General features: G+C 52.4%; 4 protein-coding genes across 4 annotated transcripts; 1 reads left to right on the top strand and 3 right to left on the bottom strand.

The window, feature by feature from the left end:
- Window positions 1–205: 205 nt before the first annotated feature.
- Window positions 206–1,840, bottom strand: DL89DRAFT_158655 (uncharacterized protein). Its single transcript, XM_040883632.1, has 3 exons — window positions 1,682–1,840; window positions 368–995; window positions 206–253 (listed from the first exon to the last, which is right to left on the bottom strand). The coding sequence occupies exons 1-2, from the start codon at window positions 1,786–1,788 to the stop codon at window positions 602–604; spliced, it is 501 nt and encodes a 166-aa protein (XP_040739360.1). The 5' UTR covers window positions 1,789–1,840; the 3' UTR covers window positions 206–253; window positions 368–601.
- On the bottom strand, window positions 1,672–2,674 carry DL89DRAFT_159259 (uncharacterized protein). The gene has a single exon (XM_040883635.1). It carries the CDS (start codon window positions 2,398–2,400, stop codon window positions 1,891–1,893), a length of 510 nt encoding a protein of 169 aa, XP_040739359.1. The 5' UTR covers window positions 2,401–2,674; the 3' UTR covers window positions 1,672–1,890.
- Window positions 2,675–9,889: 7,215 nt separating this feature from the next.
- Window positions 9,890–10,614, top strand: DL89DRAFT_271891 (uncharacterized protein). The gene is made up of 2 exons (XM_040888955.1): window positions 9,890–9,958; window positions 10,000–10,614. Exons 1-2 carry the CDS (start codon window positions 9,917–9,919, stop codon window positions 10,603–10,605), a joined length of 648 nt encoding a protein of 215 aa, XP_040739358.1. The 5' UTR covers window positions 9,890–9,916; the 3' UTR covers window positions 10,606–10,614.
- Window positions 10,615–11,085: 471 nt separating this feature from the next.
- Window positions 11,086–13,625, bottom strand: DL89DRAFT_158616 (uncharacterized protein). Its single transcript, XM_040883631.1, has 2 exons — window positions 13,512–13,625; window positions 11,086–13,431 (listed from the first exon to the last, which is right to left on the bottom strand). Exon 2 carries the CDS (start codon window positions 13,346–13,348, stop codon window positions 11,192–11,194), a length of 2,157 nt encoding a protein of 718 aa, XP_040739357.1. The 5' UTR covers window positions 13,349–13,431; window positions 13,512–13,625; the 3' UTR covers window positions 11,086–11,191.
- Between the last annotated feature and the right edge of the window lie 9,233 nt (window positions 13,626–22,858).

Genomic DNA, 22,858 nt, shown 5'->3' with positions numbered 1-22,858 from the left:
AAAAGTGGGGCAGAGAAAAAGAGGTGGGCGTGTGCCTTGCTGCTCTCCGCGCCTGCTAGCCTTGCGGAAAGAGTGCATAAAAATAATTGCCAGTGCCAAGACCTGACTCTTGGCAATGCTTGGCTGGCTGGTGGGCTGAAATTGGCTCACGTGTTTTCTGGCTAAATTGCTGGTTGGGCACGCACGCCCGAGCGCCGCTTCAGGGGAAGTCCTCGTCCCCGATTATGACAAATGCGGGAGCGTCGGTTTCCGGCTACAGTGGACAAAGGCGATTGATCTTGAGCTGTGCGCCAAGAGTCTGCGCAGGATTTCTGGGATAACTTCCCAACCCGATGGAGTTGTTATTGCAATCTCTAGAAATGCTTACCTTGCCTGCTGCTGGTGCTGCTGCTGGCGCTGCTGCTACTGCTGGTGCTGGCGCCTTGCGCTCTGCGACAGCATTTTCCCAGCATTTTCGGTCTTGGTGTGGCAGCTGCCGAGGCGCTGCTGTCGATCTCATCGTCGCTGAAGAATCCCTGCGAGTCTGCATCCCAGTCTGTCGCTAGCGGCAACGCTGCCGAGGTCTGGGCGGCTGCCTGCTACAAGTGGAAGTCCTCGGTGCTTAGTAAACATGCGTAACCGTAGGATACCAAGAATTGGCCCTCCCTTGCTCTGAGAGTGGTTGTGTTTGTGCCAAGGGAGGGCTGTGAAATGAAGATGCTGACCCTGTCTGCCGAGCCTTGGCGTTGGCGGGCGCGACTTCTGGAAGCGCTCCGAGATCGCGCTGGAACCCGAGCGATGCATCGGCAGCCCGCCGCTGAGCGGTCTCCTGGCTCAGCTCCGCATACTGGCGGTCCATCTGCTGCTGCAGCTGGGCGTAGTGCTCGTGGCGCGACTGCTTGTACTCGGACTCTTGGGCGCGCCAGGTCATCAACCCACGCTGTGCTCGAGTTGGCCAGCGCCGTGTACACCTCCTCCATGGCGGCAATGGCCGGCTGCAGCTCGCGCGCCGCAGTCTCGACAGCCCTGAGCTGGCCCTGCGTGTCGGCCAATAGCTCGAGCTCGGCTGTGGCCCGGCGCGCAGCATCCCCGTGTCGCTGCGCAGCATCAATGACACGGCGGATCTGCTGGTCGATTTCCTACATACGGTTGCATGAATCAGCACTCGCTCTGCACGGCCTGCGAGCCTCCACGCCCATCAGACGGTCCTGCAGCAACACAACTTGCCTGGCACTTGTGCATGGTCTGGTTGTGTCGCCGTTGGGTGGTGGTCCACCTCGCCTCGAACCTATTTTTAACCGGCTTTGCAGCTGATTTCTTTAGCAGTGTGCGGAGGGGCCAATGGCTGGAATCCATGCGTGTGTGAAGCAGGAGCGCGGTGATCGCCCTCCTTTGCAGGCAAGGACTGAAGCGTAATCCCGCAGGCGCTGACAATAGCCACCAGCCTACCTTTGCACCGCCGGCACCAGCTGGTCTGGAATGCGCCTACAATATCCCAATGGCGATATAAAGCGCCTCTCGGGTTCATTAGCAAATGCACAACGGAGCAGCGGCAAATAATCGTCTCAATCCCATGTCGCCTCCCCATTGTGGCCCAACCAATGGGGGGGAAACAAAACAGTGCCACAGCAGCTGGGCGACTTACTCTGGCGCCGTCTCTGAAGCGCGGCTGGCAGTAGCGCGCGGGCTGTCGCGACGCGACTCGGCGGCGGATGTGCTGCGCGAACCAAAGATGCTGTCGACGAGCCTGCCCAGCGACTCAGGGGCGGCTGGAATCGGCGTGTGAATCTGCGATCGGCCAAAGTACATGATTGGGAGCGGGCAACAGGATACTTTTGCGAAGAGAGGGAATTAAAGCTTCAGAGAGTTCCTGGGCTGGGCGCGTTTCCCGTGGGCCAATAAGGCCCGCAATTAGCACCAGCCTCCGATTGTGTGCGAGTATGGCTCGCCAGCGCACTTGAGCCCGCCCAAAAGCAGCGCGGAGGACAGACGGGCCGGACAATGCTGTGTGCTGGAACGTCGATTCTGGCAGGCAATAAACACGTACATGACGCAGAGCGGCAGACGGGCCTCAAGCCTCGCGCCCTCCTGGACGACGGTCTGTGGCGCCGAGCGTGCATCAATTGCGAGATCCCATGCGTCTCTGCACCCGAGTAACTGAGACACAAGGCCGCTCATGGGGTGATTTGGGGGCAGGGTGCTCGAGTGGTGTCGCTGCTGCCCAATTAGAGTCGATGGGAACGAAAGGCAGCTCTTTGAGGCCTGTGTGCTGTGAGCATCGCCTTCTCGCCTGCTCTTAACCCTCCTGCCTCTTTTTTCTCTAACGCAGCTTTTTGTTCCTGTTCTTTCTCTACAAAAATACCCACCAGCCATTCTCTGTGGTCTCTCCCTCCCTTCCCCTTTTCGCCCCTCTCTGCTCATTCTCTCAGTACTATATCAGCCGTCCGACTCACCCATATATACGTGAAGGAGCGGTGTCTTGTTCTGGGGCTTCACTTTCGGTTCAGACAAAACGGAGCCAAACAACAACAGCGCGGATACCGGCAGCATCAATCACTGTTCAGGACCAACACACACGGTCCTTTGAAACATAGCAGCTCTGTTCCATATTTGAGTGGAAAAAGGCTCGTCTTTTCTTTCTCTTCTCCATCCCCGCCATACTTTTTTTTCTCTACTTTCTGCTCTCAGCAGTCGGTTTTACATATCTCGCGCCCTGTTTTCCTGCCGTAACAAAGTGGATATGGTCGACCACGGCACAGTTACCATGCCCGTCAAGGCACACACCAGCGGGTTTGGCAGCAGCACCAGCAACGTCCCGGCATACCTCAGCACATCCAAGTCGACACCGGCATCCACGTCGCAACGTCGCTGGCACCAATCGGCCTACCAAAGTCGTCCGCTGGCCCACAACAACAACAACAGCAACAACAACACCATCAGCTGAAGAAGGCGAGCTCGGTGGCTGGCAACATGCTGACAACAAAGACTGCAAACAATTTCACGATAAGCATCAGCAACAACAGCAGCATGCGTAGTCTGCACGGAGACCGGGCCGCGTACGGGGACAGCATGGAGAGCCCGGGCAGCGTTCGCAGCCAGTTCACGACACACACGGCGCCCGCATCGGCCAGCGGCAGCCGGCCACTGACGCGGTCGGGCGCGGCAGCGATCCGGCGGACATACTCGAGCAACTCGATGAAGGTGCAAAAGATCTCGGTGGGACCCAAGAGCTTCACCAAGATCAAGCTGCTGGGCAAGGGCGACGTCGGCAAGGTGTACCTGGTGCGGCAGAAGGAGACGGGCAAGCTGTACGCAATGAAGGTGCTGTCCAAGGCCGAGATGGTCAAGCGCAACAAAATTAAGCGCGTGCTGGCCGAGCAGGAGATACTGGCCACGGCCAACTTCCCCTTCATTGTGACGCTGTACCACTCGTTCCAGAGCGACGAGCGCCTGTACTTTTGCATGGACTACTGCATAGGCGGCGAGTTCTTCCGTGTCCTGCAGTCGCGGCCCGGAAAGTGTCTGCCCGAGGAGGACGCCAAATTCTACGCGGCCGAGGTAACATGTGGTAATGTATCTCCAACCATGAGGGTAATATTGGGAAAGTCGGTATTGTTCAGGCGTGCTGTTTCCCCTTTGTCGGAACCTCGCATGTCGTCAGTCCGCTGCTATTTTGTTGTGCTCTGCTCCCTCCCTCATTGAGCTGGCAGTGTGGCTAATTTTTTTTCGCACTCTGCTTTGTAGCTCTCGAATACCTGCATCTCTCCGGATTCATCTACAGAGACCTCAAGCCAGAGAGTAAGTGTCTGGAAGCCTTGCCTTGACGTAGCCAGTACTGCGTTTGCCCGGTGTGTTTTGCTCGCCGTATCCATTCTCTAACTTGTTGACGCAATCTAGATATTCTACTGCATGAGACGGGCCACATCATGCTGACGGACTTTGACCTGTCGAAGCAGTCGGACCCGCCAGGCACCCCGAACGTGCTCAAAAACTCGTCGTTCTTCTTCAGCCTGCCGTCGATAGACACGCGATCGTGCACAGCCGGATTGCGTACGAACTCGTTTGTCGGCACAGAAGAGTACATTGCGCCCGAGGTGATCAAGGGCGTTGGACACTCGAGCGCGGTCGACTGGTGGACATTAGGCATTCTGATATTCGAAATGCTGTATGGCAGCACGCCGTTCAAGGGCTCCAACCGCAACGCAACATTCAGCAACATTTTGAAGTCGGACGTGATATTCCTGCAGCCGCCCACGCACCAGGCAGTCTCAGCACCGTGCAAGGCGCTGGTGCGGCGGCTGCTGACAAAGAACGACAAGAAGCGGCTTGGATCGCGCGCAGGCGCGGCAGACGTCAAGCAGCACCCGTGGTTCAAGTCGCTGAGCTGGGCGCTGTTGCGCAACCGCACGCCGCCGATTCTGCCGCTGGCTGACCCGCAGAAGCAGCAGCTGTTGCAGTTTGCACTGACATACGAGCCGTCGCAGGATTCGCACAAGCGCGGGCGCGGGCGCGAGTCCACGTCGCTGGACATTGAGCGCGAGAACCTGTGGCTATCGGACCCATCCAAGAAGGGCGCTGATCCGTTTGAGAAATTCGCGTCCATGACCATCCTGCACGACGGCGACGAGGACTACGGGCTGTTTATCCCAAAAGAGAATAGCTCGGACTCGCGCTGGACCGAGGCGAGTCTACGGCTGTCGAACACGACTGATCATGCACATCTCTATGTGAGATGTCTCGATTTCTTTACGTTATTTCACCTCCCACCACTCTCCTTTGACTGCTTTCGCCTCCATTAAACGATACATACATGTGTTGATTCACGCCAGCATCGCTGTCGATATAGACTACCATGCTTTGCCGTATGGTCAGCAGCAATCGCCGTTTAGCCCGGCCCTGCTCACAGCACATCCGACGGACATTCAGAGGTGTGTTTCTGGATAAGATGTATGGAATTTCAAAATGAACTCGCAGATAACAAAGTTGGAGACGTCTGCTGCATGGCATTCAGAGGGAGTTCTCGCTTCACTCGAAGCGCTCGTCCAGGAACGCCCTGATCTGTGGGAAAATGACATCAGACGTCGCACCCGCAAATGTCGACAGAATTCCGCGCTTGTCATAGTACTCCAGCAGCGGCTCAGTCAGCTGGTGGTACTGGTCAAGCCTGCGCTTGAATGACTCTGGGTTATCGTCGGGGCGGTGCTCCAGCGGCTCGCCGGTGACATCGTCGCGGCCCGGAACCTTGGGCGGGTTATACGTCAGATTGTACACTCTGCCCGACGGCACGTGCACATACCGCTCGACGATGCGCTGAAGAATGACATCCTCGGGCACCGCCAGGTTGATAACCGAGTTGAGCGGCTGATCAGTCTCTGTCAGCATGTGGTCAAGCGCCTGTGCCTGGGTGATGTTGCGCGGGAAGCCGTCCAGCATCCAGTTGGCGCTGACCGTGGTCAGTTCGCTGCGGATCAGCTCGACGATAATGGCGTCAGAGACAAGTTCGCCGCGAGCCACGGCCTCCTTGGCCTTCATGCCCGCTGCTGTCTGCTCGGCGATATTGCGCCGCAACACATCGCCGCTCGATATCGTCGCAATGTCGTAGAACCCGCGAATCCGCCCCGACTGTGTGCCCTTGCCGGCTCCCTAAAAATGATTCGCTAGATTAGCCTGTTTTTGGATCCGGTGGAAAAGGGGGCGTGAGCATGCATGGGCAATGCAAAAGACAGTCACATGGATAAAGCAAACGGAAAACAACTTACCGGTGCTCCGAGGATAAGCATTCGGGCCGGGACACCGTTCCTGGTGCGTGTCTTGAGCTGCTGCTGGAGCCGCTCGGGCGTTGGTTGCGTGGCAGGCTGGGCGGTCTCGTCCTGTGCGACCTCGGCCGACGACGATGAGAATGAGCTTTGGTGTCTGCGGCTGGACAGGACGGCGACCTCGGACGAGCCGGCTGTGGAGCGGAGTCCCTGGAGAGCACGGAGCCCAGCGAGCCTATGTGGGAGCGAGTTCATTTGGAAATTCAGTTTCGATAAGAAAAAAAAGTTTGAAAAGTCAGATAAAGCGAAAAGGAAGCGAAAGAGAGCTAGGGGATTCTTCTCAAGCACATGCCACCCCTGCCTTTTCTACCCTTCCAGCGCCATAAAAGTTCCTTGGTAAGCTCGAAAACTATCTCCAGAGTCTTTTTGCCGCTGATGCTCCCAACAAAAAATCTCTAATATCCGCGTTCCAAGTAACTCCAAGCATTCCATGGCATTTTCGGCAGTACACAGACAGCAGCAGCAGCTTGTATGGCAAGGCACGCTCGACCACGGACCCGGCGAGACGAGTGTGACTGCGTCCCTGGTCAACTGCTCCTCAAAGCGCCTGTCCAGGCCACTCTGGCCCACCGCACACTCGCTCCGGCTACTGTCGCCTGTTGCCATATCCTCGATCCCGCCAATGCTCCTGAGCAGCGTGCACTTCCATCTCTTCCTCACAGCATCCGACCAGGCGTCGCAGCGATACATCAACGGCCTGGTCTCCATGCTTATCTCTCACGGCCCGGTGCCGGATGCTGCGGTATATGTGCGCACCGAGGCACACGCAGCAGCGACCAGCTCGATGCCCAGAGGCAGCCGCCGGCCAGCCCTACGGAATTGTGTATCTGGAAAACGGCCAGCTAACCCTGCACATGCTGAGCGCTGCGCCGTCCGCAATTCCGGCCGACACAGCGATCTCTGACAGTGAGCTGCCGAGTCTGGCCAGCGAGCGCAAGTTCCTTATATGGCATGCGCAGCAGCAGCATATGCGCGAGCAGCAGAAACTTGCGCAGGCAAAGAGCCGCGCCGTGAAGCGCCAGCCCAGCACCACCACTCGCCGCAAATCACGCATGACGCTGGCCGATATCGAGCAGTTTGCCCAGGGCGTCAGCGAGCCGCAGACAAGCCCGCCACCAGCGACAGCTACCGAGGCGAAGCCCGACAAGGACGTCGAAGAGCAGAACAAGAGCACGGCCAAGCAGCTCATCATTGCTGCACTGAAGGAGCGCCAGATCTTCCGCGCGCATAAGGACTTTGCCACGCTGTGGAGCCTCATCTTACAAGAGCTGCAAGTTTGCGCTGCGTGACAAGATCGGCTGCCAAGCACTGAGTCTTGGCGACCTGAAGCGCGAGGTCGAAAAGCACACCGCATTCTACTGCCCAAAGTAGTGTTGAATGGACATTTTTTGAACATAAAAACATTTTGTTGGATGCAGGGCTCGTCTACATGGCAATGGCGCTGTCGGGGTGATACGCCTCGTAGCCATAGAGGCCAGCAAAGATGATGAACAGGACGCCTCCAGCATACGTGATCTTCTTGACCGATATCCGCGACGCCAGCAGCTGCCCACCGACCACAGCCAGCCCCGTGCAGCACGTGTGGCCCAGAATCGTGCCAATGCTTACCGCATACACGTTCTTGGCCGCGCCGAGCGCAATCGTCGCCAGCTGCGACCGGTCTCCCCACTCGGCCAAGAATACCAGCACAAACGTCTCGACAAACAGCGGCGACAGCAGCAGGCTCAGCAGGTTCTTGAGCGACTCGAGCACGCCAGAGGTCTTTTCCTGGTCGTCCTCGTCGCCCGAAACATTGACGTTGAACGAATCGTCAGGCTTCTTCTCGCTGCCGGACTCACCGGCCTCCATGGCCATCTGCGACGCCTTGGTGTCCTTCTCGTTGAGCTCGGCCTCAACCTCCTCCATCTCCTTGTGGATCTCGCTGCCGTCCATCTCGCCCGCCTCGCGCAGCAGCTTGACGCCGAACACCAAGAACATGACGGCAGCCATCAGCGACACCCACGACATGGGCACAAACGTCACCACCGTGTGGCCCAGGAACGCCGACAGCACTGACATCAGCCAGAGCGCCGAGCAGGCCGCCAAAAACACCGTCAACCGCGGATTGCTCATTGCCAGAATTGCCGCAATAAGGAATGTCTTGTCGCCAATTTCAGACACGAAAATCATCAGAATCGACGCCAGCAGCGAGTCTGACGCCATGCCCATGCCTGTGCCCTCGACTGACGCGTATGTCTCAGTGGGAAGTGCTGGCATTCCAGTGGCCATTGCAACCAGGGAGGTTGACGCAAAAGGCACGTACTCGTCCATATTGTGTCGTCTGTATGTAAAAAGGCGTGTGGAAGTGTGTAATAAAAGGTGCAATACGAAAGAAAAGTGAGGGGAAGAAGGACAAGGCCTTCGGCGGTGTGGAGGAGGGGGTTAAAGGGGGGAAATATTGGAGTTCTACAGCAGAGGAAGAGAGAGGAGTGAAACTCTTTGGGGGAAAATAGACTGGGATAGTCACCAGGCAGCGGCGGTGGTCTATTTTGAGAAGCCAAGCCCAAAGCGTGACCTGTATGGCCCCACCCATTAAGCCTGCATAGCGCGTCTCGGAGATCTCGCGGCCAATCAGCCACCTGGCTGTTACACCAACCAGCTGAACCCAACGTGCATTCAAGATGGAGGACAGCCTTCATCCATCGATGCCAAGCCCATAGGCAGAGACATGCATAGGCGCCCCATGGCTCAGCCCAAGGATCACAGCTCCCGGCAGGTGATTGCCTCCTTGAACGAGCTGCTCTTCGAGTTTGCACCTGCAAAAGACAAGCCAGAAAGAACCAATGATGCCTGCTATTTCTTAATGCGAGGGGAAGGGAGAGTTCAAGCGGGTGCTTTGCTGAGACCATCAGGGAACTCTCCTGCCTCTGCGTAGCCAAACTGAAGCGACGTCCTCTCAACCAAAGGGTGCGTGAGGATATCTTGTGAATTTGTGCAGCACATGTGCGAAAGCGAATTAAACAGATGCTACTGGTACGCACGCGGCATGCTGTAAATACCCAGATTCATGTGGTATTCCCACAGGCTGTGCACATCAATAACGATTCGGATCACATTTTCCAGTGGCCTGTGCTTGCTCTGGCAACTGGATAATACCCCGTACCATGGACTGTGTGGCCTTGGTAAATGGGCTCAGGCGTACACATATAGCCATCATGCTGTTGTGCAGTGCAGCAGTGGTGAACAGCCTGCCCCAGTGCAGTGCTCGAAAAAGTCAACATGTCTGCCAGTGGCTCCATAGCTGCACATATGCTCTGCCTCGATTACTGTAGGTGTAGTGCTTGCAGTCGGTTGCTAGCTCTTCACCAGAGAATCACTCCATTACCACCACAAGTGCTGGCTTAATTCTTGCACCTAGGATATATGCCTGACCAGCATCGTTTCCAGGGATCCTATACATGCACATCATGTTAGTCCCAATGACACTGCGACTGCCGACGGCAGCTGAATGCAATCACAACTGGTCGTATCAACCCAAATCAGCCCGGCACAAATAGTGCTTGTGTTCGACGCGTGGGGCTTTTGCTCAGCCTCCACAGAAGGATGCAGCTTGTGCAAGGCACCATTTTTCTGGCACGGCAATTATTTTTGCATCGCCGGTAAGGCATGTTCGCCAGCCTCTCCTGCACCTGGGCCGTTTCATCTAAACGCCGTGCGAAGACTATAAATAGCGACAGCTGTCTCGCCCGAAGACCAGCCCTTCATTTCTCAGCGTTCACCACAAACAGAAAACTTTCCTCCCACTGTCTACTCGTTCTTTTTGTGCAGGTACTCGTCATTGAAAATGGTGGTGTTTTCCCCAGATGTATTCCCCTCTCCCTCCCCTCTTCACGTCGATGACCGTCTCGACATTGCCGATGACGTCGACGACATTGTCCATGTCAGTCCTCCTCAGCCGCCGGCCCTGGTTGCGCCTGTCCATTCTGGCCACGCCAACCGCTTCCTTGAGCTCCTTCAAGAAATGAGGGCCTCATTCGACGGTGCCTGCAAGACCGAGCTGGGGTCTCGCACAAGGCGAGCTGGTCAGTAAGCTCATTTCAGAGCAAATGATAACGCCGCTAACGCCAGAGAACATCAACCGCATGCAGGAGCAGATATCTCAGCATCATTTGGCTATTGCCTCAGTAGCTGCGCTGACTGAGAATTTGTTCCATACCTCGACGAGGCTATCGCCCTGTACACGTCGGTTTTGAACGGTGAGTATCCGGTTGAGAAGGACGGGTCACAGGCCCAAGCTGTCCTGTGTGCTTTACCGCACACGAACGCGCCAGCTGTGAACACCGTGAAGAGTATCCAGCCTAGTGTAGATTTTGACCTAGTCAAGTTTGCCCACAGCCCGGATGGCTACATCAACGAGTTTATTGCTTCGGGCTTGAAGGACCCTCATGCGGACAGCACTGCCAAGCACACGTTTTTGCTTTCACATTCACCTCCTCTGCTCAAGTACTTTTTGTTCAATGAGGTCAATTTTGTTGATAGCTGGGACGGCTTTACGAAAAAGGCTCGTGCTGCATTCAGGCGTGCTGCTGCAATTGACACAATCATCAAAGAAAGGAATGAGGTCGCCGGCTTCGTCGACTGCAACAGCATCTTCAAGCTTCGCAAAATGAAGTATGGAAACGTTTGCTCCGAGGTCAACATCTTTTCGAGCATCTGCACCGTGGCTCAGCAACAAGTGATTGTTGAAGCCCTGGTGAAAGAAGGGATCTTCAACATTACCCAAGGCGGCCTGGCTAGGGCCATGCACTGCTTGCCGACCACTTCCGCCTAACCAAACTCAGTCAGATGTTTTTAAATAAATTGATGTTGCCGCACGACCTGTTGTCACGTCCAGCTTTGGTAGAAGCGCGACACTCCCTTGGCGTGTGGCATTGTTGGGTATGCTCTAGCCGCATTGACCAAAAACCCGTGTCCTTATCGACTGGTCGATTCCCGGGCTAACTCTCCCGCAAGCCGCGCACCTAATCCCTCCAAGCAACATGGGGCAGAGAGTGACGGGCTTGCCAAGAGTACGGCAAAAGATCGATAAGGTTTCTGCAGCTTCCAGGCTGGGGCGATCGGCGAGTATACCCCCAGGCAAATGTGGTGCCGTTATGGCGGGGATTTCCCCAGAATACAAAACAAATTTAGTCATAAAACTATATTGCTTCCATATGCGCCAGGTGCTCGTCACCATGTAGCCCACTGCACCTAACGGCTACAGCCCTTTGAGCAACAGACACGCCTTGTAGCAGACAGCGGCGACAAGTGACGGTAATAAAACATTTATTGTATAGATGCGGAAAGGACACTAGCTGATTTTATATAGGCAGCACTCATCGTCGTCAGCAGGGTATCAGCAGCGCTATTCTTTATCTTCACCCGCTCCTTGGAGGGGATACTTGGTTCGGACATTCTTCCAATACTTCGCGTGAACGTCCCCAATACCGAGGATTTTTTAGAGCTCGGTTATCGAACAAGCCCATGTACAGTCCTCTTGCAAGCCTTTGCAAATATTCGATATCGGGCTGGGCTTGGTTGAACCTGCGAACAATCCTCTGCTCAAAATCCTGAACACAGCAGAGACGAGACTTTTTTACATCTCCAGCAGTTTCAGAATCCCAAATATGCCATGTTATAATGGACAACTTCTTCATCTCTTCCGGTGATCGCCGATATCTCTCACCAATACCGACCGTTGCACAGTGACAAAGTAGGTAGAATAGCGACTCCCAGTCGTCCAACTCTGTCCGCTCCACATTTGATCCAAACAGATTGTTGATGCTCCTGTAGGGGAATGTCCCCACATTCTCTGGGTTCGGCGCCTGGTGCTCACTTACATCCACTGCGCAGTCGAAATCTATCAGTAGTCCGCGAGGTTGTTTGCCTTCCTCACGCACGACAAGGATATTGTTGTCTGAAATGTCGCGGTGGAGGATGTTGCACCGTCGCAGCACTTCTGAGTGGCAGCGCATCGCATCGCCTAGCACAACAATGAGCTCGTGGACAGACTCGACGGTTTCCAGTGGTTCACCAATCGGTGACATAACCAGACGCTTATGGACGCGGAACGGAATTGCCGCATTGTCTGGCTTGCGCAGTGAGTAGAGCGGGCCCAGTGCATTTTTCGTGTTGTCCTCAAATCGGCCCCCGTCAGTATCTATCGAGACACGACCACCGGCTTCGAGCTTTGGATAGACCAGGTCCTCGACATCTGAGTTCGCAAGTTCCTCTGTGATTCGGCGCATAAACATCACCTCGTCTCGTCTGTCTCTGGTGGGGTCCTCTGTGGCTTCCGGCCATGTGTCCTTCAAAGAAAACTTGGGCTTGATTTCGTCGCCAGAAGGCCTCTCGTCTGTCACCAAAAAAGCACCTCGTGTGCCGACCGAAAAGGCTGTCTGCTCCTGGTAGCACCTTGTCAAAGTAGTACGTTTTTGTGGCTGCAGAGCATGATGACTCGTCTGCTGTGTCAGGACACTCGATGGTCCCGCAGTTGTTATCCTTGTCCCAGTGGATTGTTGTGTCGAATCCCAACTGGTCGTCATCGGCAGAGAGACCAGTAAACTAGCAGCTCGATGAATTGTTGGCGACCAAATGCCAGTGGACATGTCAAGAGCGCTGGATGAGAAGACCACATCGTTGGAAAATAGACACACCCGCACCTCATTGTCGCAGACGGTCAAGCCAAAAGCAAAGCGCCGGTCGAACTGAGCCTTATAGATGCTGCGTGTGCTTTTCATCAGCTGCGCATATGCCTTGTCAACGATGCGCCGAGTTTTGCCTGGTCGTGCCTCGATGACAGCGAATGCGTCAGCATAGCAGAAGTTGTTGAGCAGCTCGATACTGCTGTCTCTGTGTTGTGTAGTGATGCCTGCTTCGATGGTTGGAGCATTGCCTGTGTTGCTGGGATGGCACTCTTGATTCATGCATGGTAGAAGGCGGCGATATGTGCGATGCTCCCCAAGCGCATCTGCACCCAATGCGCTAATGAAGCTGTCGATCTGCTGTGCGACGAAATAAATGAATGACTGCACGGATGTGTGTATCTGTTTAGCATCGTCCATATTGTCACCACAGGTATTGTCTGGTGGTGTAGATGGTGCTCCAATAGGCTGATGCTGTATCGACTCGGGTGCAATCCACTCCTGAAACCCTGCAAATACATTGGCCGTGGCTGCACTGCGCTCATCCTTGCTCATGGCAGATGCTGTATCGGAGAACAGCAGCTGTCGATAGCTGTTGTTTTGCATGGGCGCTTCCAAAGCTGACTGGGTTTTGCTGGTGTCAGCTATTGCGTATGTGCTAGCTGTGTTGAGCCGATGCTCCAGCTCGGCTGAGATGTGCTTGGAAATGTTGCTGGCAAGCACTCTCCCGGCAGCACTCCGCGGTTTTGCGATGTCGAGCACTGCATCTGCATCTCTGATGAGCCGCGTCTTGACCCACATGTCTGCCTCGGTGTCTGTCTCGTCATCGTCGTCGCCGTCATCACTACACCACCTGCTATCAAGCGAGGATTCCGCTGTATATGATGCCATACTCGGTGCTGAGGATACTGTGGAACTGGAAGACCCGTTCAACGTGGCAGCGGTTCTAATCTTGCTGGACTCTGGAGACCATTCTACATTGTTCTGTAAATGTTAGCTGGTCATCGTATAGTAGACAGCCATGTACTTGCAAAGACGACAGCCATGTGCTTACCTTTTGGTTGACTTGAGGTGTGTGAGTTAATTGGCGACAGCAATTTATTGCCTGAGCTTGAAACTTGTGCATGAGCACTCTGTCTGGTGCGAATTCTGGGCTGCGTGTCAGTGCCTTTAGTTTTGGCTGCTAAATGCTTCTTTTTGCGCGACTGGCTGCTAGCCTTTTTGGCAGATAATCGGGAGCTAGGTATTGAAGACTCGCCTACACTTCCATATATAGGTCGATTAGTATCCGACACTACCACTCTCCTTTCCTACTAATGATGTACACCATATCCTTACCTTCACTTGAAACCGCTGCCTGCGCCGTTTTTTGCTGGCGATGGCCTGTTGTTCTTCACCAGATTTTTGTCTGTCTGATGCATCTTGACGCCAGAGCTTACCGGCTGATCAGTCGTTTGAGCAGCGGGCTGAGCTCCTGTTGCTAATGGTACGACTACGATGGAAAATAGGTGGTGGTTCATTTTAATTCAGTGTTCTCGATGCCATCACATTTACCACAAGCATAGGCTTACCTCCAGTTGAAGTCGGAATCTGCTCCGAGCTTGCCAGCGATGGTATGTCGATAGGATGTGAGAGTAGTGCCTGAATATTCTGCTTGGTGTGGGCGCTTGCTCGTCTGTCCACAACCCTTTTTCTTGTGGCCTGGCGCTTCCTTGTGCGTATTTGGCTGACATCCTTCCTGGAAACAATCCGAGTACGCAACACCAGCGATCCGGCTATTGAGTTTTATACTGTGTTGATTAGTATCTAAAAAGCAAACGCACATGCCATGCTAGTGACAACAATGTCTTACCATCCAAATCGCTTGAAGTGTGTGCCTTTTTAGGAGGCGATGGTCCTTCATCATCAGACGAATCCTCATCATCGGCCATTTTTCTTTTTGGCGATAGAGCATTCTGCCTTGGAAGTCACTTCAGTGGCAGACAGAACTCTTGCTGCTGATAGTACGACTACAGTGACAAAAAATAGCAGCTCACTTTAGTACGGTGTTCTTGGTATAGGCATAACTACGACTAGCATACACCTACCTCCAGTCGAATCCTGAGCCTGCCCCGTACTTTTCGGTGACGAAATGTTGATAGGGCACACCAGTAGTGCCTGAATACTCCGCTTGGTGTGAGCGCTTACTCGTCTGCCCACAGTCTTGTTTCTTGTGGCCTGGCGCTTCTTTGCGCATAATTGGCTGTCAGTTTTGCGGGCAATAATCCGGGTGCGCAACACCAACGAGTCATCTACAATGTCATGTATCGTGTGGTTAGTATCTGAGGGGTCAGTACACCTACTGCTTCAACAATGCGAATGTCCTACATACCTTCCGCGTCACCATATGTGCGTGTCTTTTTGGCAGGCGATGGTCTGTCATCATCGAGCGAATCGTCATCATCTGTGAACTTTCTCTTGGTGCTGGGGTTGAGCGTTTTGCTGGTGTCACTCACACGAGAAGTGCACACCCTCTTGGGTGGGTATATTTGCAGGTCGATGCCTGGCTGGTCGGGGTCCGAAAGCGGCCGCTTGGTGCCGATGCAGACTATGGAGCCACAAGTGTGCACCTCGAGTACCTGCTGTTGCTGTGCGGGAATTTGCTTGCTGCTCATTACAAATGAAGTAATTAGAGAAAATGCAGAAAATGTAAAGCTGGGAGGTCAAATAAGCGAGATCAAGAGGCCGTCAACAGTCTACAGTTCAACTAAGCTCTTTGAGCAGGTGTGTCTACCAGTGTGGTCTTTGCTTTGGTGCTATGCCATTGTTGTCATTAAGATCAAGCTGTTTATACTGCTTGAGCAAATCGAATCTGATTCAGCTAGGCATCTGTCACCCGAAATGTGGCTGATGATGAGGAATGCTGTACTATTACTAGCGAGACATTGGCTGCAATCGACAAACTTGAGCTACGCATACTCTCTCCAACAATATTCATTGCTCTTGACACTCAAATCAGCAAAGGTTAAGTTAACCAGGTGAGCGAGCCACCTATCGGCATTGAGGTATTGTGTGCCATCAATGTGATATATACTACTGTAAGCTGCGATAATGGCACATGCTTTAACTATACTCTAGTCCTCAGTACCTGAGTTTCAATGTAGTGTGAAAAATAATAAATATGCAATTTAATAGAAAATTATAGAAAAACTCCAGCATCTGAATCCGCCAGTGCTTTAACCACCATCATCGAGTCCCTCCAGGCTTTTTCCATGACCTCAAGCAAGTCCGAAACAATCGTGTACTTCACACTTATCCGTTCTGCAAATGGATTAACACCCTCAGGCTCTCCTTCAACTGTCGCACGGCCTGTCCCCTTGTACCGAGGGCTGTTTAGAGTTTGGTTATTGAACAAGCCCATGTACAGTCCTCTTGCAAGCCTTTGCAAATATTCGATATCGGGCTGGGCCTGGTTGAACCTGCGAACAATCCTCTGCTCAAAATCCTGAATACAATAGAGACAAGACTTTTTTACATCTCCAGCACCTTCAGCATCTTCTGTGCGCCATTTTATAATGGACAACTTCTTCGTTTCTTCTGGCGATCGCTGATATCTCTCACCAATACCGACCGTTGCACAGTGACATAGTAGATATAGTAGTGACTCCCAATCTTCCAGTTCTGTCCGCTCCACATCAGATCCTGACAGGCTGCTGATGCTCCTATAGATATGAGATCCTGACTGAACAGTACGAGTTTCGCCATTATCCTTTTCCAGATCCAGGGCATTATCGAAATCCACCAATAGCCCACGTACTGGTTTGCCCTCCTCACGCACGACAAGGATGTTATTGTCTGAGATGTCACGGTGGAGGATATTGCACCGCCGCAGCACCTCGGTGTGGCAGCGCATCGCATCGCCTAGTACAACGATAAGCTCGTGGACAGACTCGACGGTTTCCAGTGGTTCACCAATCGGAGACATAACTAGGCGCTTATGGACGCGGAACGGTATTGCTGTGTTGTCTGGCTTGCGCAGCGAGTAAAGCGGTCCCAGTGCATTTCTCGTGTTGTCCTCAAATCGGCCCCCGTCAGTATCGAACGAAACACGACCACCGGCTTCGAGTCTTGGATAGACCAGGTCCTCGACATCTGAGCTCGCAAGTTCCTCTGTGATTCTGCGCATAAACATCACCTCGTCCCGCGTGTCGTCATGGTCCTGTAGAACCTCCGGCCATGCATCCTTCACAACAAACTTGGGCTTGATTCTGTCACCAGCAGGGTCCTCATCTGTTGCCAAAAAGCACCTCGTGTGCCGACCGAAAAGGCTATCAGCTTTGGCAACTTCATCTCTGAAGTAGTACGTTTTTGTTGCCTGGCTGCCTGACGACTCACCTGGGGTGTCAGGGCACTCGATGGTCCAGTACTCGTGCTCTCTATCCCAGGTCATCGTCGGATCATACCCCAGCTGATTTTTGTCGCACAGCGAGAGGTTCACCAGCAGCCCAATGTACTCCCGACGACCTGCGCTTGTTGATACGTCCATAAGGTTGCTTGCAAATATGCAGTCGTTTGAGAACAAGCAGGCCCGCACCTCGGTTCCACAGAAGGTCTGTCCTAGAATAAAGCGGCGATCAGGCTGGGCAGCATACATGTGGCGCGAGTAGTCCACAAGCTGCTTGTATGCGTCATTCTTGTCCTTGCGGGTGTTTGAGTACTTTGCCTCGACAATGGCGAATATATCTGCATAGGACATATCAGGCAGCTGCTCTTCCAAATCGCCAGGTCGACAGGTGGTCAACCCGATGTCAATCTTGCGGTCGTCGTCGCCACATAGGGGCTTTCTGTTCGTCTTCGGATAGCAGATGATGCAGCGCTGATGAACGACAGAAGGGAAAAGCGTATCGAGACCAAGTTTGTCAAAGAGGAACTTGACAAATGGGGCGACAAAGTGAACGAAGGACTGGAAGGGGGTGTACAACTTCGTTTCTTTCTTGCCGCCGGCCTTGCCCTTGTTGTGGTGGCGGACCCACACCTGCAGCTCCTCCAGGATTCCTCGCAGACTTTCGAGGAACTCCCTCCTTTTAGCCTTATACCCTCTGGTTCGAAGTCGACACGAGCGCAGGCTTTCGTCTTTGGTGCTCTTGCGCAACAGGTTCATAGTGTGAGTGAGTATGCTGTTCGCATCGGAACCATCTGCATTGGAGTCCAGCAAATGTTCCAGCTCGAGGTAGATAATGTCGGCTATGGATGAAGAAACACTGCCCGCCTCTCCCCTCGGAGCTATGATAGTGTGGATTTGGTCGGTACCCTCGATGAGTTGGCCAGAGACAACACTCTCGGCAAGCTCCTCGCGCTCTGCCTGGATCTCTTTTTTGGTTAAGAAGCGATTCTGCAGTTGGTCTATATCCAGAGGCCTTTGCAGGAGCCCGGTCTGCCGGTGACGACGATGCTGTCTCTTCCCTTGACCTCGATTGCTGCCTATTTGTCAAGTGTTGTGTTAGTAGACATGCTCTTTTGGTTAAAAACGTACGAAGATATTTCCAGTACTTACTATTGCTGCTGCTGCTTTGCAACGTGTTGTCGTTTGGCGCTGACGGCACCGATGAGTGACTGAGTGCTTTACTCGCATCGCCCCCTCTCAGGCGCTTGCCTGGACTGTTCTTGAGTGAGACGCTGCTTGTGCGTTTGGCAGACATGGTTTAAATGTTAGGTGCAAGTAAAAAATAATGTCCAAATGGCAAAAGTACAGGACACATAGGATGCTTGCGCAGCCAGAATTTGTAGGACGGCAACAGCAGCGGCACTGTCTACCGTACCTGCTCGAGCTCATTCTGTCGGCAGTCCTTTTTTGCACATGCAGGCAGATGTGGCTTGTGTATGTGCCGTGTTTCGGTGCACGACTAAACTGCCGATGGATTTTTGTCACTTCAATTAGCCATTGTACCTTCTTCAGTTCGGGTTATCGATGAATTTCCTCATTTCCCCTGGCCTCTATCCATCGTTTCTGCATACCCATTTCTTTTATGTGAATACTAGCTCATTTACGGTTTTACAAATATATTCATTTATAAGTAATTCACTATGTGTGCATATCCAAATGCTCATGGGCGCAGGTCGGCACCAACATTCCGTAGAGGCCACCAAAATGTCACTGAAAATCTGCAACTCTCTGGGTGTCAGTGCCATCAAGTTCCTTTTCTGGATTAGAAATACTGATCAGCTATGGAGAACGTCAAGCCTGGCTGCACAGGCGAGTAAGGGGGCGCCTACCTACATCGCCTCCGCATACCTTTCCCCAAGAGAGTGACATCTGGCCACAAATGTGGTCGGGGATACTTGTTACCCACACACAAGGAGTGCGGCAACACGTGTGATCAGCAAATGAGCTGCTGTCTATATTTGGATCCAGGGGTGGTTTAAGGCGCCCCAGATGCCACCCTCGCTGTGCTATAGAGCTGGGGCTAGGTTCTTGAGCCCAAAAAGGTGCGTGCAGCTCCTCCTGTGTACTATACTATCTGCTCAGTTTTTGCTGAATGGCGCTCATGCCGGCAGGCTGCATGAGCGATCGGTAAAGCCGTTTTGCCAAATCATGGTCATTTTGCGCCGTGTCCCTCTTTTCCAGACAAATCATTCATTACTCAGTTGGCTTGTAGTTGTCGATGGTGACGTTTCTTATTTGCAACTCCGCTCCGCATATAGGTCTTGGGTGCTGCCACAGCGAATAAGGAGTGCATCCTGCCGTGCTCAAAAGGCTTGCAGTGACATTTGCATTGTCTATTTCCATGCGGCTAACACAGTGTCTTGGCTGGAAATGCACGCCTACTTTTATGCTGCTCACAATCCATACTGTCAAAATCCCCTCCATCTCCTGCATACTCGAAGCAAGCAGAGCAGCAGGTTGTCACTATCAAGTGTTTTGTGCATGGCCTTGCGCTGCGTGCTGCTGCGGATCATTGTGCAGCTGCCATTTTCGGTTAATTAAGCTCCCGTTGCGCAACCAAAAATGCCTGTTCTGCTCATGGCAATAGCCCCTGATTTTGGAGCAGACTGACACCACATGCACGGCCATTGTTCATACTGATCCTCGCTGCTCCATCTCCGCATGCTTCAGTGCTAAAAATTGTTTTTGGCCTGCCAGTGTGGAATTCGAGCGATGCCAAACTTTTATTGCTCGGGATTTTCAGTCCAAGCTCCGGATCCACATAGACTGCAATGCATGCATTGCCGCTGCTGCCCTTCAGAAGCAGTACAATGAGTCTTCTAGTGGAAGTCGGCGTACTCTATGAAAGAATCGTTTGTCTAAGGTCCTAGTCAGGCAGTGGGCGCTACTTTAAGTAGAGACATCATTTCCATGTGTGGACACCAGGTAGCAGGACCACCCACTCTGATATATATGACAGAGAGAGAAGCGATGAACAAATAGCAGCACAGCACAGCATGGTATGGTATTCAGTTCTATATCCATCACTCTATGCTGTGTTTGTATTATCAACATGGCTCTTAAATAGGACTCCAGGCTGCTTTCTCAGTGTGAGAAGCTAGTTTCCCTTTTGTCTGAATTTTCACGCTACTATCTAGAGAGTGATGTTCGGATGTTTCTTATTTCTGTGAATAGCTGATAGAGTTGTTATATCTTTACTTTTATATAAGATTTTATATCTTTACCTCTTTATCTTTACCTCTTTACCTATATATAAAGATTTTATAGTCCAAAAAGTGTCCGACCGTCCGCTAGAAATTATTTAATTGGTTAAAAAAATAAAATAAAACTTTTAAGCTTCAACACGAGTTTGGGTGACTTACTCTATAAACTCCTTTTTGATCTTGTGCGGCATCCGACCTCATCGGTGAAACCAGGGTGACGAGTTGTTATTGTAGTGGTCACAGGTCTCCACTAGATATCTCCATTGGTTCAGCGCAAGAGCTGCTCTCATTGTCGGTCGGCCTGATAACTTCCATGGCGTCATCATGGTGGTCATCACCGGCTGCGCAACACTCTTAGGATGTTTATTTATGAGCACATTGAATAAGGCCATATAGCTCTTCTGGTGGTTATGCAATATTTGTGGGTTTATTTTATAAATTAATTTGTCTTATGAACATGCGTAAGCAGTAGTATTTGGGCCACAATAGACCCAGTCTGTATAGACTGATTCAAGAGACTGTATCAGTGCTAAGGGCCCCAAGAACCATGCAAACCAGATAATCTTTAATAAAAAGTTCTTAATGCTATGCATCTGCAATACAGCAAAACTGAACAGCATCATTTCTCTTCTTACTTTGCCTATTGAATTTCTCAAATGAACATTACCCGCAGCACTACTGCCATAAAGACATCACTTGGTGGTATTGGCTTCCGTGATTCTATGTTGCCCCGCCTAGAGCAATTTGTACATAGTGTCAATATCATCAAAGAGCATACATACATGCTTGCACGATGGATACTACTCCATCAGCTAGCTTACGATGATGCCTTTGACCCAGCAACATTTGTGAAAAAGGGTTTTTTTCGTTTTATTTATTTATTCATTTATCGCAACCTGAAGGCGAAGACTGTCATATCTGCTGAGGATTTCATTAACCAGAAGGACAAGTCAGAACTGTCGAGCGCAGATTTCGGTGATGTAGTTAGATACCATATTTATGATTATCTATTACATAATGGCGATATCGAGCTACATGGTGTACGTGAAATGAATCAAGTAGCAACATACGTGGATGCCGAGCTGATGACAGCATACAAGAACAACATTGTGTTGCACTATGGCACTTGCCTACAGCGGATTCTGGCCAAATTGATTGATATTCGCAGCCGCAAAAACACACTGCACAGTACAATGGGCAATGTGTCCAAGGCTGAGTTCAATAATGCATGCCAAGTGTGTATTTATACACCTGCACAGAAGCTCCGCCAGGCAGTTGCCTCTAGGCACCCTGACCTCAGTGTGCTCACCCCACCGATGCTTGCAATCTACAACAAGCTGGCACTAGTCCTTAATGCCTATGGTGCCAAGTACAGATTCGCCAAAGACAGCCGATACTATGATGCCAAGGTAAATCCACTTAAGCATCTGCGTGCATACATTCGCCTATGCCAGCTTATCGAGAATGAGCAGTTTGGCAAGTCTCCTCCCCAATGCTTGCCTCTGCGGACATCATGGATCCCAGGCCATGTGCGTTTGGACAAGCAAATAATCAAGCAGGTGTTTGTTTCGAAAACACGTGAGGAGGTTACCAAGATCAACGCAGCAAAGAGGGCAGCAACAGAGGCAAGGAAAGCAGCAGAAAAGGGCGAAAAATTGGCCAAGAAGGCTGCATGTGAAGCAGCGAAGATGCCATCGGATGCAACAGAGGCCACTGCAGCAACTGCAGCAGTAGCGGCTGATTCACTTGCTGCTGCATCGGCAGCAGCAGCAGACACTGTTGCAGCACTTAACAATGCATATGCATCAGCACCCCCAGTCTGTGCACACGACCCGGTCCAAGGGATCACACAACCTGTGTGGGATGTGTGGGGCCGGGTCGCAGATCTAACATCAAAGCCATTTAAGGCGCATGGTGATAGAAAATTCCACGGAATGGCGACAACAGATGGTGTAACGATATGCATTCTGTTACAAGACAAGATATTCAAGGCTGATGGTGCAGTAGATGCTGATAGTGCAGGAGGCGATGCTGCGGGAGGCGATGCTACAGGCGATGCTACAGGCGATGTTGCAGGAGGTGATGCTGTGGGAGGCAGTACTATAGCTGACTGTCGCTATATCCACCAGATCCCACAGCCAGAGCTGCAGAATCTGAAAGGCCGCTGTGTATTCATCGATCCAGGTCGGGGCGATTTGCTATACATGATGCACGAAAATAGCAGCAATGGGAAAGGGGGTGAAAAAAAGCTCTACCGCTACACACGGCAGCAGCGCAATAGGGAGCTCAAGCTGCGCCACTATGACAGGATTCGTCAGGCTACAAAGGATCAAGTCCCAGAAGATGCTGTCCGCAGAGCAGAGGCAGAGCTTTCCAAGCACTGCTGCCGGACCCTTAGCCCAGCAAAATTCCGTGCCTACGTTGCTGCCCGTGCATCTGTGCGGTGTGTCCTAGCACCGTTTTATGCCAGCACGATGACAGCGCGAAGGTTACCAGAGCAGCAACTCACTAAGTCAAACAAGCAGCACCAAAGGCGCTGGAAGGTCCATCCAGGTGTCAGTACCAGTCCCAAGGTGTACCCGCTTCACCGCAAGCTGCGCCTTGATTCATTCATGAACCAGGCCCGCGCAGACCACAGGCTTGCCGCAAAACTCCGGAGCAAGTTCGGTCCAGATCCAGTGCTGGTCATGGGCAATTGGAGTGCGCCGATGGCCCGACACCATGCGCCGATTCGTGGCAAGGGATGGCGCGACAAGTTCAAGCATCATGGCTTTG

This window comes from Linderina pennispora (genome assembly GCF_002104995.1).
Source record: "Linderina pennispora strain ATCC 12442 chromosome Unknown DL89scaffold_66, whole genome shotgun sequence".
In the NCBI taxonomy this organism is placed as follows: Eukaryota; Fungi; Kickxellomycota; class Kickxellomycetes; order Kickxellales; family Kickxellaceae; genus Linderina; species Linderina pennispora.
This window is presented reverse-complemented; position numbering and strand designations above follow the sequence as displayed.

What these genes read in the sequence shown, in the direction of transcription:
- DL89DRAFT_158616 (XM_040883631.1), bottom strand. Translation starts at nt 13,348, where the DNA reads ATGGCATCATATACAGCGGAATCCTCGCTTGATAGCAGGTGGTGTAGT.
- DL89DRAFT_158655 (XM_040883632.1), bottom strand. Translation starts at nt 1,788, where the DNA reads ATGTACTTTGGCCGATCGCAGATTCACACGCCGATTCCAGCCGCCCCT. An exon ending in CGCAGCACATCCGCCGCCGA is followed by an intron (nt 996 to 1,681) that starts GTCGCGTCGCGA and finishes AGGGCTGTCGAG; the next exon opens with ACTGCGGCGCGCGAGCTGCA.
- DL89DRAFT_159259 (XM_040883635.1), bottom strand. Translation starts at nt 2,400, where the DNA reads ATGAGCAGAGAGGGGCGAAAAGGGGAAGGGAGGGAGAGACCACAGAGA.
- DL89DRAFT_271891 (XM_040888955.1), top strand. Translation starts at nt 9,917, where the DNA reads ATGCAGGAGCAGATATCTCAGCATCATTTGGCTATTGCCTCA. An exon ending in ATCATTTGGCTATTGCCTCA is followed by an intron (nt 9,959 to 9,999) that starts GTAGCTGCGCTG and finishes TACCTCGACGAG; the next exon opens with GCTATCGCCCTGTACACGTC.